The following is a 17,624-nucleotide window of genomic DNA, read 5'->3' as shown; positions in this document are numbered from 1 at the left end:
TCACAGATGTGAAGAACCTGGAAAACCGGCCCTTTGTGGAGAGTATCCAGGAGAAGGTCAACAGGGCTCTGATGGACTACACCATGCGCTTCCCCCAACAAGTGGACCAGTTTGGGCAGTTACTCCTACGGCTTCCGGAGATACGAGCCGTCAGCATGCAAGCCGAGGAATACCTTTATCTCAAGCACTTGAATGGAGACGTGCCTTGTAACAACTTGCTGATTGAAATGCTCCATGCCAAGCATGTCTGATGGGCGAAAGAGAGCTCGACACTGCACAGAAGGTCCTTGGGCATCCAACGGAGAACATGTATTGAAACAAATTTGCACATAGTTGCAGGCTTAATATTAAATACAGCCTCCATATTTTTGAATGGAGTACAATTTCTTCTGGACTCTATTTATAATGAAACCATTGTTGTTTTGTCCCATTGGAAAATATGATCCACCACTGTACTTGAGTGGAATACCAAGTCAAAGCAAGAAGATTCAAGCTGGTAAAGATGAGGGTGGATGTCCAGTGGATATGTGCTACTTGCCCAGTAATCCATGATCTAATGAGTTAAAGAAATGAGCTCAAATGCAACCATGCCAGTTGGGGGAACTTAGATTGGGTAGATTAAATAATAAGAAAATTAAAATCTAATAAGCTGTGACCATGAACATATAAGATTGTTATAAAAGTCCATCTGGTTCACTAATGTCTTTTAAGGAAGATTGTGATCCTTGTATGTGACGTCAGGCCATGGTAGTGTAGCTCATCGAAAGTGGCTTCACAAGCCACGTGATTCAAGGACACTGTTGCTCCACCAGCAATGCTCACATTCCAGGAATAAGTAAAAGAATTCGGCTTGAAAGGATGAGATGGACCACTGGTGTCCACAGGACAAGGTCGATGTATATATGAAAATAATTTGGTGATGCCTCGTATAATTTGCAGTTTTGTCTGGCACTTGGGGGAGGTCTGGGCGATGGAGAAGCAAATCTAACAGCAAAATGGAAAACTCCGTCAGGCTTGCCAGTGTCTATGAGCGTCAAATACTAATAAGTCCCACCGCCAAATTAATGAAGAGTCTAGGTAGTTATTGGGTGGTGCTGAGAGACTGAGGTGAGATAGCCACTGTGTACAACACTTTTGATGCTTCTACTTGATCAGCACCCATCCACCAATCCAAATGTTCATTCACTCTAACACATAGCTTTTGTGGTGCATACCATCCACAAAACGAGTACTCATCTCAGTGCATCTTAAACCCTTGACCTTGACCAACTGGAAGTACAGAGGTGTCAGGCAAAGTTGGGGGGGTGGGGGGTGGGAGGGCATTGCCATTTTACAAGATCCACCCCAACCATGCACCACCCTAACTTGGAAACGTACCGCTCAACTTTCATGCACTGCTCACTCTTAGACAGGGACATGAATATTGCAGAGAATGGAGGGATATAGACCATGTGCAGACAGAAGGGATCAGGTGTCATTAACTTAATTAGTTCAGTGCAACGTCATGGGCCAAGGGACCTGTTCCTGTGTTGTGCCGTTCTATGTTCTAAGTTCTCTCTTTGCTGCGTCTAAATCTGCAACTTGCTACCTAACAACACTGCAGGAGTTCCTTCACCACAAGGAGTGTAGTGGTTTAAGAAGGTGGCTCACCACCACCTTGTTGGGGGCATTTAAGGCAATAAATGCTGACCTTGCTTGCAACACCTGAATTTTTAAAAATGTGTTCATAGAGTTGACCAAGTCATAGAATCCTCAGCGGTCCTGTACAGGTAGGGTCCCCAGACTGACTGTCCCCATCCACACTTGAAGAAGGTTCCTCTCACGAGGAAGCAGAATATCAGCATAAAGCTTCTGGAAAGGAAAGGGTAGGGAAGGGTTGGCTATAGAAATCTCTAAAGTTACTGCAGGATCTGGCTTTGGGAGCAGCACCAGGTTTGGAAATCCCAGATCCACTAGATCAGTCGTTCTGAAGGCAAACTAGACAATGTGGCTCAGAATTATATCTGCATTGTGTCTTGTCATTCTGTGACTACTTAAAACTATCAAGAAAGCCTCAAAAGTTCGAGAAATTTGATAACGCCAATTAAAAACAATACTGCATTGTCAGGCACCCTCATCAGGCTTTACTGTGCGAATTTCTTGCTGTTGCCAACTCTGAGACACTCAGCTAAGAACTCAGCAGTCAGTCCTTAAAGACACACACATTCTAGTTGCTATATACTGCTGATAACTTCAAGTCTACCCCAGTGAATCCTGAGGGCAGGGTCAATGGGTTTACTGAGCGGGACCTCAATCAGCTTGTTGATAATTGGTTTATTATTGTCACATGTACTGAGATACAGTGAAAATCTTTTATTTACCTGTCATCTAGACAATCATTCTGTACATAAGTACAATGAGGTACTGCAAAAGGGAAACAAAAACAGAATCCTGAATATAGTGTTCAAAATGCAGAATATAGTGTTATTGTTACAGAGAAAGTGCAGTGTAGGTAGACAAATAAAGTGCAAGGGCCATGACGAAGTAGATTGAGAAATCAAAAGTTCACGTTTAGCATATAAGAGGTCCATTCAAGTGTCTTATAACAGCAGGATAGAAGCTGTCCTTGAGCCTGGTGGTATGTGTTCTCAAACTTAACATCACCCATGGGAAGGGATGTCCTCTCATGTATGTACAAAATGGGACAGGATATTGATTTTGCACATCCACAATCTGGATGTCCAGTCCTTTGCAAAACTATTGGCTGACATCTGGGACTCTCCAAGGTAACAGGCAGAGCATCTTTCCAGGGAGCCTGTCCAAACACATGAGTGCTTACATGTTGGGGAAATCTGAGGAGCAGATAAAACCCTTTGGCTGGTCTGCCTGTTCCTGTGGGCTAATGGAGCAGTCAATGATCTAGTGGGATAGAATCAATTGATCCTCTCATGGGAGACGCTCTGTGGCAAACTGCAATGTGTGGCATAATCAGCACAGCCTGTGGCTGGGAAGTGGAGGGTGATGATGATCTGTTCCCTGGTATCACCCATGGTGGTAGGACGAGACAGTTTGTGATCCAGTTTTAGTTGCAATAGCCTGAGTAAAGAGGGGTCAGTGTTGAGAGTGAACAAGGAGTAGAGCATGCAGTGAGTGTGGAGATTGTGAGCAGTGGTGTGGGTTTGAGTGTTGGTTTTGTGTGACTAGCTCTTTAAATCATGTTCTTTCTGAGTCTTCAGTAACCGTGGTAGAATAATTAATGTTGTTATACAAACCAATGTGGTCAAAAACCTTGGCAGAGACAGGTTATGGGTTTTGCACCACAGTTGGCACTGTTTGTGGGAGCAAGAAGCTGGAGAAAACAACGTGAAGGAACAACAAAATCTCCTAGTGAAATAACCAGGCAATATTAGTGACTGGTATCGTCACACCCGGAAGGTGCACAAAATTGGTTAATGCGCGTTAATGCAATTTTCAACTTTGCCACACCATTTTTTTCCTGTGCATTATTGGCCCAATGTATGTAGTAAAGTAGGTACAGGGCAAACAAGTACTGACATATTCAAGTCACATTGGATACAAATGACGAAACAATAAACCCGGGCTGATTGAAGTGACTGCCTGAATTGAAGTGCCTGTTCAATCTTCGTTCAGCTTCTGATGGAAGCAAACTCTGAACACAGAGCATCGTCAAACAACCTTGCACTAATGTATTAAGGTAACAAAGTGTCTGATCTTCTGACTCCCCAGTTCCCACAAAGGAAGGGTGTGATGAACATGCTCCACTTGCCTGGATGAGCGCAGCTGTAGCAACATTCAAGAAACTCCGCACCACCCAGGACGAAACGGTCTGCTTCAATTGTGGTCCAGGATTCATCTCAGTGCATTTGTCCACTAAAATCATTTATGACAAGCCCTCCACCCCACTCCACTACCCTTACTAAGCAGCAGGGTAAGTCAACAAGGTGAACATCTTCTTCAACACGTTCTTCGATGTACTGCGGTACCACAGGACAACCTCTCCCTTGGTTATGAAATCTACATATGGATTGCTAAAAGAACTGCAGATGCTGGAAACCTGAAATAAAACCAAAATGTGCTGGAAACACTCAGCAGTTCAGGGAACATCTGTGGAAAGAGAAGCAAAGAGAATGGTAAATTGGTTTATTATTGTCGCATTTACAGTGAAAAACTTTGTTTTGCATGCCGTCCATACGGATCATTTCATCACATCAGTACATCGAGATAGTGCAAGGGAAAAACAATAACTGAATGCAGAATATAGTGTACAATTACAGAGAAAGTGCAGTGCAGGAAGACAATAAGGTGCAAGGCCATGACAAGGTAGATTGTGAGGTAAGGAGTCCCATCTTATCATACAAGTGGTCCATATAGTAGTCTTATAACAGTGGGATAGAAACTGTTCTTGAGCCTGCTGGTACGGGCTTTCAGGCTTTTTGACTGACGGGAGGGGGAAGAAGAGAGAATGTCTGGGGTGGGTGGGGTCTTTGATTATGCTGGCTGCTTTACCGAGCCAGCGAGGTGTGGACAGAGTCCATGCAGGGGAGGCTGGCTATCGTGATGTGCTGAGCTGTGTCTACAACTCTCTGCAGTTTCTTGCAGTGTTGGGCAGAGCAGTTCATAGAGTGCATGGAGTTATACAGCACAGAAACAGGCCCTTTGGCCCAACTGGTCCATGTTGGTCAAGATGCCCCATCCAAGCTAGTCCCATTTGCCAGCATTTGGCCCATAACTTCTAAACCTTTCCTATCCATGTACCCGTCCAACTTCTTATAAAATTTGTTGTTGTACCAGTTGCCATACCAAGCCATGATGCATTCGGATTGGCTGCTTTCCATGAGACCTTTCTGATAACACGTTAAATAAAATCACTCAGAAAATGACAGTATGGTGATATCCTAACTCTCCGCATTCAGTTCCATTTACTACCCAGCCTTTGGAATGCTCCAATACAGGAATCATTCTCTCAGGAACCAACACGTCTTGGCTGGGTTTGGCCATCAATACCGAATGGGCCAATCTCAGCAGGAAAAGTGGTGGTGAAATATACATGTGGTAAACATAATCCGTCACTTAAGTCATTGCAGCACAGAGTTGAAAAGTACACTGGTATGAGTGAGCACAGAATCCGATGCCTTCCACAGTTAAAGAGTGCATTTGTCAATTCATTGCCTACTTGCAAACTGCCTTGCAGGCAGATAAGCTGCAAGCACCTGAGGAAACTATGCCCTCAAGTAGATCAATGCAAGCAATGCGTGCCAGGTCAAGTGACTGTAGTGGTACAGTGGTGTGAGCTGATTTCATCTGCAAAGTGTCTGCATTATACTGAATGATCTCATTTCTGGACGTTTCCAGGTCTGTACATCAGCTGATCTTCGAGCAGAGATCGCTGTTTACCACGAATTTCACCAGCAATATCACTATTGTTACCTGCCATACCCTGCTTCTGATATTTAATCCCATTGATTGCACTGGGACCAAATTACAGATGAAAAGGGCAACCTGATTGCATGCCGAACCCTTGGATCTGAGGATCACCTTCTCCACCTGATCCTCTTTTTCCTGAAAAGCCTGTGCCTATTGAAGGGTAAATGCAACCTTCATGACTTGAGATTGAGAGATTTACATGGGAGGTGGAGCAGGGTGAAGGTAGACAGTGGCCATAATGGTATTGAATGGCAGAACAGATTCAAGGGGCTGAATGGCCTCAAATAGGTGCCTCAGTTGCACAAAATTAACCAACAGTGAGTGAGGTTTTATTGCTAAAGTCCAGAGTGTTGGACATTGTTTCTTTCAGCTGTGAGGGTAATGGAAGGTGAGAATAGGTGTTCATCGACACTTAAGCAAGGGATGGCTCAGAGGGAAGGTGTGCTGCTTCCTGGGGTGCATTCCAGACACATCCATTGCAAACAGTGCTACAGGAGCAATTCACTTACATGCGGCTGCCAACTCTGTCTGGACATTTTCTTGTAGAGGTTGTCGCACGTCCTTCTGCCCCCAACTGCCCCACCCCCACCTTCCTGCCATTGGTTGCCTGACCAATTGTCTTCATGGTGACCAAGCTTCCCACAGCCAATAGGAAAGTGAATAGACTCAACATGGCCCAATTGAATCATTCCTGACTCTGGGTCACATTCTTTCCATGTCCAATGTTCTTAAAAAATAAAAAAATATATACTTTTTCAATCTTTTATTGCTCCAATTGGCTTCCATGGGTTTTCTTTCATTGACGTCCTGGAGATTACAATTTAATGGTGACAAGTTACTGGGCCAAGGATATGAGTCTAATTAAAAATATCCTGCAGTTTAATTAAAGATATACCAGGTGTAAACAGCTGATCTTTGTGACCATAAATCTGTTGGTAAAAGTAATACAAAACTGGCTTATCAAGACCTTTTGAGGAAATAAATCTGTTGTCCCATTGTAGTCTCTGACCTCAGTCCTGCCACAAAATGGCTGATTTCTCTATCAGCAGTCAGTGGGAAGCTATGCAGTTGGGAGAGCCAGGAATCAACAACAAGATGTCACAGGTAAACTCTAGATAAAAGATAGATGTAAAACAAGGGCATGCTCTCAAGTTAAACAATCTTCTGACGTTCACTTTTTCATGGTCAAGTATCAAGATAAATTGCTCAGTTTAGGTAATATAGCTTCCCCTGGTGCATGTGGAACTCTGGAGACAAAGGGAGAAATTTCAAAAGATAACAATTGCTTTTTGAATTGAATATAAGTAGAAACATTTCAAGCTACTACTAAAAATCCCTGAATGATTAATTAGGAATGCTGAGGTGCAACTTGCACTGAAACTTCAGACAAGAATTCCATAAATGTTTCTCCACATTATTGTTGGTTTGTGTGCCTGTCATGTGGATGATTAACCACTTGTTACTTGGATGGAGAGTAAAAGGGATAGGATGTTGACTTTGGAAAAATGTGTCAGAATCAAGAAAACTCTAATTTGTTCAACACTGTGTTGTGAACTTGCAGTTGTTTTTGAATGAATTGTTCGAACTGTGGTCCCACCATGTAAGGCCTGTAATTTGCATTAAGGAAAAGGAATTTAAGGTGTTGGCTCCAATTTTGACATTGATTCTTTCTATTAATAAGTATATGGATTCTGACATGATTTGTTTGTAATTGTTCCAGACCTGAATGGAAATTCATTCAGCAGTTGTTACCAATGAAGGGAGATTAACCACTTAACCCCAGCCAGTGTAGTTAACTGATTATACTGATGTGGAATTTACCATTACAAAGGGAGTGCCCTTCAATTCTCAGCCTCAAAATGAAACCTCTGCAGGTTTGAGTATTGAACACACTATTTAGTGAATTCAAATTGTGAAATCTTTAGTGTGTCACTGACAGGAAAAGATCTGGTGTATCCTCTCAAGTGCTTGTAAAAGATTCTATAACTTGTCTTCAACTTCGAAGCAGCACTACTGAATAAAATACACTGTCCATTTACCTCTGTTTTGTGAATCCTGCTGCAAATGCATTGTTTAAAAAGCACTTCATCGATTGTGAAGCACCTTGGGACATTTGTAGTTCTGAAAGCTAATGTAGAGGTGAAATGTTTCCTGAAAGTTAAGCCACCACATCTTGAGGAAACCCCTGTCTGATGATGTTTGGAGCATGAATCAGAAAATCACAGGTGAGTAGAGCACAGGAGGAGGCCAAGTTTCCAAAATATCAATTTGGACACTTGAATGCAAATGAGCCAAAAGGGCTTTTCATCAGAATGTTTTGTGATCATTGAGCCTATGCTTTTTGTGAATGCTGAATTGTGCTCTGAGGTTTTATTGTCCTAAAAACCTGTAATGTTCTCACTTCTGAGTAAAAAGGTTCCAGGTTCATCCTACTTCAGGTACTCAAGCCCAATATCTAAACCAAGGCTCCCAGTGCAGCACTGAGGGAACATTGTAATGTTGACACTGCCCCTTGTCAGGTGAACCAAGGCCCCACCCTGTCTCTCTCCTCTCTATGGAGTATCTACCTAATCTGCTGAATATTCCCACTTCTTCCCCTTTTAATTTTAAAGGGTATTAAATAGGGAATATTGTTGAAAAGGTTTGGGCAATGATTATGGAAAATGGGAAGCAAATCAGCAGGAGTTGGCCTTCAACAGTTGAAGGTGCTTGGGGTTGTGTCAAACCTGCACCTGTTGTGGGCATACTGAACGCAGAACAGTCTAATATTGTGTGGCTAGAGGAACATTTTCTTTTGACTGGACTGACGTTGTTCATCGTATGAGACAGAAAAGTTCAATGTAATCAAAATGGAAACTACAGTGTTCTCAAGATCAGCCACATATAATGGTGTTGAACAACATACAGACAGTTCTTAACAAATGGAACCAGCCAAATTGAAATGTAGTGCATATAAGAAATAAAAGTTTATCCCAGTGGTAGACGACAAGCTGAACAGAGAAATGGAAACTAATACTTTTAATATCCAAAGTCTGGTAGATGTTGGAACAAGACCAATTTGGAACTATTTGCAGAGATCGTGAATCCATGGAATTCTCTAGCCTGGACGGGTTTAGAAGCCAGATCACTGGGTGTATTGAGAAGAGATTAATATTTGTAATGTTAGGGAATTGAGGGTTGTGGAGAGTTGGCACAGAAGGGGCAGATCAGCCAATATATTAAATGGTGAGGCAGGCTTGAGGGACCATAAAACCTACTTCTATTTTCTAAGGTCCTTGTAAGGTATTAGTTACATGCAAACACAAATTGGTTTCATGTGAAACGGCACAGTCAGGTGTTTCATTGCCTTAATTGAATGATATTGGAATCAATGTTGCAAAGCATTTGGAATGGAAGATCTTGAGTAACTTCTTGCTTCATTTTACAAATGAAGAAGGATTGGCTCAAAGCACAAAACAAACTGCCCACGGTTAATTTAAAGGTAAAGTTGTTTAAGAACATGGAAGCAGAAGTATGTCACACTTCTTGTCAAGTCTATGCCAGCATTCAATAAGACTGCATGTGATCCTCTTCCACTTTCCCGACCAATCACCAAATTTCCTGATGGAAAAACACGATGATGCTGGAGGAACTCAGCAGGTCAGGCAGCATCCGTGGAGAAAAGCAGGCGGACAACTTTTCAGGTCAGGACTGAAGATGGGGAAAAGGGGAAGCCCAATATACAGGAGGGAAAAGCAGAGCAGTGATAGGTGGACAAAAGAGGGGAGGCGGGGTGGGCACAGGGTGGTGATAGGTAGATGCAGGTAAGAGATAGTGATGGGCAGGTGTGGGGGAGGAGGGGAGAGCAGATCCACCGGGGGATGGGTCAAAGAAGGACAGAGAGGGGAAAAGGCTAGGAAAGAATAGAAGAAGCGTGGTGGGTGGGGGGGGGGGGCTGGTTGTGGGGAAGGGCGGTGGGGATTACCTAAAGTGGGAGAATTCAATGTTCATGCCGTTAGGCTGCAAGGTTCCAAGAAGGAAAATGAGGTGCTGTTCCTTCAGTTCGGGCTTGGAATTCTCCTGGCGGTGGAGGAGGCCGAAGACTGACATATCAGTGATAGTGTGGGAGGGGGAGTTGAAGTGACGGGCAATGGGAAGATGCAGATCGCGGCGTCCATTTTGCAGAACACCTGCGCTCTGTCCGTAACCGCGATCTGCATCTCCCCGTTGCCGGTCACTTCAACTCCCCCTCCCACACTATCACTGATATGTCAGTCCTCGGCCTCCTCCACCGCCAGGAGAATTCCAAGCGCAAACTGGAGGAACAGCACCTCATCTTCCATCTTGGAACCTTGCAGCCTAACGGCATGAATATTGAATTCTCCCACTTTAGGTAATCCCCACCCCCCTTCCCCACAAAAAACCACACCCCCATCCTTCCTCTCTTCTTCCCTTTCTCTCCTAACCTTTGACCCATCCCCTGTTGGATCTGCTCTCCCCACACCTGCCCATCACTATCTCTTACCTACATCTGCCTATCACCACCCTGTGCCCAATCCGCCTCCCCTCTTTTGTCCACCTATCACTGCTCTGCTTTTCCCTCCTATATATCGGGCTTCCCCTTGACCCTTCTTCAGGACTGAAGAAGGGTCCTAACCCAACACATTGACCACCTGGTTTTCTCCATTTTGCTGCCTGACCTGCTGAGTTCCTCCAGCATCATTGTGATTTTCATCTAGATTCCAGCATCTGCAGTCCTTTGTTTCTCCTTCATCAAATTTCCTGACTCCCTTTGTATCCAAATATCAGGCAACTTCAGCTTTGAATGCGATCAACAAATGAGCATCCACAGCCCAAAAGAGGAGGAAAAAATTAGTGAGGGAAGAAAGTTCTCATCAATTCATCCCTCATTGCTCATTTCCCTCATCCTCGAGTCTCCCCTGGTCTGGGTTGTCCTGCTGAGGAAATCGGCCGCTCACTCTCCCCTCTCTTAGTTTCTGTGAGATCATCTTTCTGACCTCCAGCGAGATAGACTAATCTTGCTCTATCTCTGCTCATAGGTCAGATGCCTAAATTCTGTTAACTTTCTATGGTACTTCTAGAGTATAAAGTTTGGTACTTTGCAGCTTTGAAACTTTAGTTTCCTTCCAGACCTGTAGACTTGTGATTTAGCACCACCTAGTGTCAGACTGCATAATTGCAGGAATACCACAGATCCACGTTGGAATGGCTTGTTAGCAACTTCTGAATGGTTTTCAACATGAACAGTACAATTGCTTTGTGAATGAACAGAATCAGATATTTCTCCAGTGAGCATTCTCAGTTGAGTAAAGACAATCTCTTAACATGTTGATCCATATAATTTATCTCTTCTCTCTTAGCTTTCTTAATTAAGACCCTCAAAGCACAGGCGATTCAGCTCCTCAAATGAATTCCTCCACTTCAGAAAGCTCATGGTTTGCCTATGCCTTGACTCCGTCAACACAACTTTACCCCAGTTCCCTGCGTAAGAATCTCACAGCTACAGCGGCCCAGGTTCAACCGTGACTACGTGCTGTCTGTGTGGATTTGCACATTCTCTCTGACTGCCAGGGTTTCCACATCCCAAGGATGTGCAGGTCAGTAGATTGATTTGGCTCACAGTGTATGAGTAAGTGGTACAATCTGGTGTAGAGTTGATGGGAATGTAGGGTGATTAGTGTAATGAGAGCTTGGTGGTTGGCACAGACTCGGTGGGCTGAAGGGCCTGATTCCGTGCTGTATGAACTGCAGGCTTGAGAGGTAGGGAATTGCAGATATCCACAGTGAAGAAGTGCTTTAATGTTAAATTCTAGACCAGATCTTTATCCTTCGCATCCAAGTTTAATACTACTACAAGTGACTAAAGAATTCCACTGTAGTTTTATTTACCTACAACACCACTTCCCCAGAATGAAGGAGGACAAGCCAATTCTCTAAAATTCCTGGGGCAGGTGGGGACCAGAGGATGCTCAAAGGTATCACTGCCCAAGGACTTGCAGTTGGAAAATGTACTTTTGATTGAACTTTGGAGTGGTAGAGACACATGGTAGGGTAGAGGCGGTGACTGCTTCACTGGCAAATCACCATTCATTCATTGCTCACAGTGAGCAAGTTATTCCTTCCTCTAGCTAATGACTGGTTTGTTCCACATCATCTCCTTTCTTGCACCTTGCTTTATGCTCTGGCAAGGAACAGTATCCCAGCTGCCATCATTATATTTTCTTGCACTACATCATGTAAAAAACATTAAGTCTGGATTTCATAACTGGTATCAGTAAGGTAACCATAAAAACACTGGACTTTTGTAAATCTGCAGTCCTTGTCTGGTCTAATCTAGACCCACAACATGACGATCATGTCTTCTGTTCTCTCCAAAATGGGCCAGCAAAAATCACAGGCATAGTTGATGTTTAAAGAGTTGAGAGGGAGCTTTAAAGGAGCAACTAAAATTAGGAATGAGAGCTTCAGGATGGGAATTCCAGGGTCCAGGAACTTGGCAGCTGAAGGCACAGCCAGCAGTGGTGGTGACAATAAGTTCAAGAATGAGTGAGAGGTCAACAGGTTTAAGAGGAACTTTCTTTACTTAAGTGACAACATACTGACTGTGAAGGAATTTCCTCCCCAGAATATTCAACTGAGAAGGAGATTTTTACACTGGCTCCCCTTTAAATTTAAACCCACATCAATGTGGTTGACTTCCCTCCCAAATGGTCGAGCAGGCCACTCATAGTTGCTGTATTCTCCAGCTGTTCAAGGAAGTTGCTCAACCCCAGATAACTGGCACCTGTTCTCATGAACTGCCTCATCTGAGTGCCCCAAAAATGTTCTATGTGATGTCAAGGCATATCACATGATGGTCTGAATACATAATACAATTGGGTTCCTACTGATCAAACCCCCTAACTCTGTGTAATGGCCATCTTGATAGTTCAGCTATTAATTAGTTCAACCTGGTGTTTCCCATCTGGCACTACAAAGTTAAAGAGACATCTTGGCTCGTTTCAGATGGTCAATCGGTTCATTTTCTGATGTATTCATCAGATATTCTGCTATTTATTGTTCTAGCTATCCTCTGTTTTTCATACTGTTCCTTCCATGATGATATCTCTTGCTATGAACCTTATTGGGAGACTTGAACCCATGGATACTTGGATAGAAAGCTGATCTCAACTCGTGGATTATCCTTGCTTTGCAGGATAATTGTAGGACAATGAGAGGGCTGACCCAGAAGCAGGATTGCTAGTACTGAGTCCAGACCTAATCTGGCTTTCTCATGCAGGATGAGGTGTTTAATGTTGAACAGAATAGCCTTTTGTATGAAACATTAGTTAAAAACTTTTTAGAAATTGCACAGTATATTCATAAGAAAATCTCATTAAATATTGAAATACAATGCTAGCATCTTCCTCACCACAGAAGGGACAAGTTGTGTATGACCTTGAATATATTTTTCAGGCCAAAATGATGCTTAAATTGGAAAGCAGAACTAACTATTCCATCCGCCCCAATTGCACAACATACCATCAGTTTCTAATGAAAGGTTATCAGCGAACAACTAACTGTTTCTCCTTGTGCAGAAGGTGACTGACCAGCCAAGTACTTCCAGCATTTTCTGCTTCACATCCTTTCTGCGACACATTATATTTTTTCTCCTTGCTTTTCAGCATTTTAAAGACATATTCCCCCTTCAACTCCGTGGTTCACCCTTCTCTCAATCTTTCCCAATAAACTACAGGAGATGGTACCTTTTTCCCAGGCACGGTAGTGTAGTGGTTAGCATTACGCTGTTGCAGCGCCAGTGACCTGGTTTCAATTCCGGCCACTGTCCATAAGGAGTTTGTACATTCTCCCTGTGTCTGCGTGGGTTTCCTCTGGGTGCTCCGGTTTCCTCCCACATTCCAAAGACTTATGGGTTGGGAAGCTGTGGGCGTGCTACGTTGGCACCAGAAGCGTGGCGACACTTGCGGGCTGCCCCCAGAACATTCTACACAAAGATGCATTTCACTGTGTGTTTCGATGTACATGTGACTAATAAAGATATCTTCTCTAAGGTGAAAGAGGGTAAGTTTGAAGGAGATGTGCAGGGCAAGATTTTCATTTTAAACAGAGTGTTGGTTGCCTGGAATGTGCTGTTAGGGGAGGTGGTGGAGGCAAATATGATGGAGGCGTTTAAGAGGCTCTTAGACACGTGAATATGCAGAGACTAGAGGGATATGGACTTGTGCAGGCAGAAAGGACCAGTTTAGTAGGCTTTGGCACAACATCGTATGCTGCAGGGCCTTTTCCTGTGCTGTACAGTTCTATGTTCCTCTTGCATTTTTTTTGCCCAACATCCAGGAACCTAAACATTCCATCCAAGTGAAGCAACTGTTTGCTTTCAGTTCTTCCAATTTTATGCGGTCTCCTCTACGTTGGAGGAACAAAACACTTAGCAGAACACTTGTGCTCAGTTGTAAGGGTGAGTGTGAGCTTCTGGTCTCCTGTCACTTCAATTCTCCATATCCCACTCTCTATCTTTGTCCTTCTGCATTGCTCCAATGCTGCCCAACGTGAGCTCGAGGAAAAGCACCCCGTATGTCATGTGGATAAGCTATTGCCATTGGGACTTCATATTAAAGTTACCAATTTCGGGTACTGCTGGTCTGTCTCTGTCTCTGTCTCTCCATCTACAAATATCACTTAACGTCAACTTTTTTTTCTTTTTCCCCATTTGTCACCAACTACCAGTTTTTAAAGTGATTTGTTATCTTGAGAACTTTGTTCTGCACCCTCCGTTCTCTCCACCCTCCCCCTTTGTTCAATATAAAACGTATTTTCTTCTTGCTTTTCCATTCTGGTGAAGGATCCTCAACTTGAAACATCAACGTTCCTCCCCCACTGCTGCCTCTCAACCCAATGATTGCTTCCAGCATTTTGTTTTGTTTGGGTAACTGACTGATTATATTCCTAGTCCAGTAATTCAAACACCTGGACAATATTCTAGTCGTGACTTTGATAAATAACTCTCGGATTCTGATTTAAACTGCTCTTGGAGTTTTTGAATAGCAGAGTCCAGTCTGCTTGCTTTCCCAGACTAAAGGTGTAATTAGAAAGAAAGCTATTTAAAGCATTAATGGCTGACTCAAGGTTCAATAACATGCATTGTGAATATTTTTAACGAGTACATGTTCTAAGCAAGAATTAATTTAGAGGACGGCAGCGTGGTGTTTATGTTATAAGACTAGTAATCCAAAAATATGGATCAATGGTCCAGACAAACACATTAAAATCCTACTTTGAAAAATGGAGAATTTAAATTCAAGTAACTGTGTGTGGAATAAAATTTGGTGTCAGCAATGGTGACCATTAATCCACTGGATTGTTGATATAATCCATCCGGTTTGTCAGTGTTCTTCAGGGAAGTTAATCTACCGTTCAGCTATAATCTAAGAGCAAAATTAAAACTGCAGATGCTGGAAATCTGAAACAAGAATCAGGAGCATCTGATTAGCATCTCATCTTCCATCCAAGCACAATGCATTGATTTCTGAGGGGTGCAGAATTTAACAGTTGCAGATGACCAACTTTTCCTGTTTGTGTCTGAACTGCTCAGATCAGATGTGATGTCATTAACATGCTAACTCAGTTTATTCTTCTCTATAAATATTCCCCAGAGCTGCTGAGAACTTCCAGCAGTCTTTTTTTTGGATTTCCAGCAACGTGTGTATGCCGTATCTCACAGTTTCAGCAGTCGCCCTTCCTCCCTCCATTCTCATTTTCTCCATTTATTTACAGCTCAGCTTTGATTAACCCAGCTCTCTCAGACAGAACCATTGGTGTCACCCACTCCCTCTTGAGCTCCACCCAATGACAAGCATTCCCTTTCTTCTCTTCAACTTGAAACACACTTGTTTTCTTTTCCCAGTTCTGACAAAAAGTCATCAACCTGAAATAGGAACTCTGCTTTTCTCTCCACAACTGCTGCTTGACCTGCAGAGTATTTCCAACATTTTGTTTTGCCGTTTAGTTGGATTGGCCGAATGCGAGTCTAGATGCACAGTAATATAGTTGACTCTTAATGCCTTTTGAAATGGTCCACTCAGTACAAGAAGCAATTGAGAATGCTGAATGAAATTAAAAAGTAAATGGGTACCAATCTGCATGGGACAATTTGAGAATACCATGTTACATTCAGTGAGATTAAAAAGCCTTTTCATGCCATATTCTTAACCAATCACATCTCAATATAAGATCACAAACACAATTCTGCGAAGTGCAACCATATCAATGCTGTAAATATCAGACATTTAAACACCATCGTAAAGACACACTTCGTAATCTTTTACAGAAAACCAACCACTTATTGGCATTCTATTATGACTAAGGGTGAATTTTACGATCCAAAAGATACTGTTAAACTAATTTGCATTGGATACAATGCTGAATATCATTCCTCCAAATTTTTGCAGTGAAGAGAATCAAAATCATTTTTGACATTTTAAGAGAAGTATTTAGCTTAATTGAAAGTTGTTGGGCACAAGTATTTTTTTCTCAAACTATTTTAAGCTGTAAAGTAATTAAGTTGAGCACCCGAAGACCTGAAGATTTTCCAAAAACACCGCTAATTCTTCACACAGTTCACTGTACATCATCTGTTGGCATTCTGCCTCATTTGGCCACATTTCCACCCAAGTGTCTTCTCCAATTAGATAGCTCATTCTGAAATTATTAAAATTAATCGTTAAGAGGAAGAAAAATCACAGGAGAACTGATAACATTTTCTAAATGTATTCTAAATTGACATCACCATTATGACCTTTGCAATTATTAAGGGTTAGATAGGGCTGATGCAGAGAGGACATTTCCACCTGCGGTGAATCCTGAAGCGAGAAACCACCTATAAAAGATGGTCACTAATATGTCCAAGAGGGATGGTGAGAATGTGCAACTTTCTTTTACAGAGAGTAGTTGAAGTGAACAATACAGTACATCTAAGTGGAAGCCTGAAACACACAGGAGGGTGAATTGAATAGGAGATTACATTAATGTGGGGAGATGAAGTTGGAGGCTCGTGTGGACTATTTCAGCTGGATGGCCCATTTCTTCCAGTTCCTATCCAACAATACTATTTAACATGTGCAAATATGTGTAGGAATATGCAATTGCTCAGATTATTCATCTTGAAGATAAGGGGATTTATGATTTTTCATTGTCTCAAGTTATTCCACAGGTTCAGTCATCATCATGAAAATGGTCAATGCTATCTATGGGAGTTTGTTGTACACAAATTTGGATTCTGCATTATTTCATTGGCAGGAAAACACTTTTGGACCACTTATGGCCATGACTGATGCATATTAGTCTGCTTGTAGTTTTTTTTTCCCCCACCCATTTACTAAAATCTGGAAGATGTGAGAATTGGTACAATGTCGAGAGGAAGGGAAAATCACTGTAACATGTAATGAATGTGGCAAACTGGGATAATGTACTCTGGCTCGGTGGGTCACACTCACCTCTGAGCCAGAAGGTTGTGCATTTAACCCTCACTTGAGGGGTATAGGCAGAGTAAATGCGAGTAGGCTCTTTCCACCTAGATTAGGAGAGCTAAGTACGAGAGGACATGGCTTTAGGGTGAAAGGGGAAAGGATTAGGGGGAACCTCTTCACTCAGAGTGGTGGGAGTGTGGAGCGGGCTGCCATCTGATGTGGTAAATACGTGCTCGCTCTTAAGTTTTAAGAATAAATTGGATAGATACATGGATGGGAGAGGTCTGGAGGGTTATGGACTGGGTGCAGGTCAATGGGACTAGCAGAATAACACAGACTAGAAAGGCTGGATGGCTTGTTTTCTGTATTGTAGAGTTCTATGGTTCAATGCACGGAGTACAATAATCCAGGCTGACACTTTTGAATGCAGCACAGACAAAGGTGCTGTCTGTCAGATAAGATGTTAAACCAAGTCCTGTCTGCTCTGTCAACTGAAATGTAAAAATCACCTGAAACTATTTCAGAGTAGTAACTAGAGGGTTCACAACTGTTCACAGTCTATATCTATGATATGGATGAGGAGAGCGAGTGGAAGATATCCAGGTCGTCTTGTGCTGCAAAGCTGAGTGGCATTGTGAGGAGGAAACAGAAAGTCTTCCAGTAGATATTAAGTAGGCTTAATGACTGGGTGTGGATATAGCAGATGAAATGTGGTCTGGAAATTTCATAAAGTCA

At 42.7% G+C, this 17,624-nt stretch overlaps 2 protein-coding genes across 3 annotated transcripts in view; one reads left to right on the top strand and one right to left on the bottom strand.

Annotated features, from left to right (window-relative positions):
- Positions 1-7,533, top strand: part of LOC127584941 (nuclear receptor subfamily 5 group A member 2-like) — a 62,138-nt gene extending 54,605 nt beyond the window's left edge. For both annotated transcript variants that reach the window (XM_052041976.1, XM_052041975.1), the window contains exon 7: positions 7-7,533. In XM_052041976.1, coding sequence (XP_051897936.1) covers positions 7-251 — 245 coding nt within the window. In that variant the 3' untranslated portion in view covers positions 252-7,533. The remainder of the gene's footprint in view (positions 1-6) is intronic.
- A 7,030-nt stretch (positions 7,534-14,563) lies between these two features.
- LOC127585096 (complement C3-like) overlaps positions 14,564-17,624 on the bottom strand; it is a 97,417-nt gene continuing 94,356 nt past the window's right edge. Inside the window, exon 41 of the mRNA XM_052042289.1 lies at positions 14,564-16,122. Within this exon, the coding sequence (XP_051898249.1) occupies positions 15,981-16,122 (142 nt within the window). The 3' untranslated portion in view covers positions 14,564-15,980. The remainder of the gene's footprint in view (positions 16,123-17,624) is intronic.

The sequence above is a fragment of the Pristis pectinata genome, chromosome 31 (assembly GCF_009764475.1).
Source record: "Pristis pectinata isolate sPriPec2 chromosome 31, sPriPec2.1.pri, whole genome shotgun sequence".
NCBI lineage: Eukaryota > Metazoa > Chordata > Chondrichthyes > Rhinopristiformes > Pristidae > Pristis > Pristis pectinata.
Note: the sequence above shows the minus strand (reverse complement) of the source record. Positions and strands in the feature narration are given on the sequence as shown.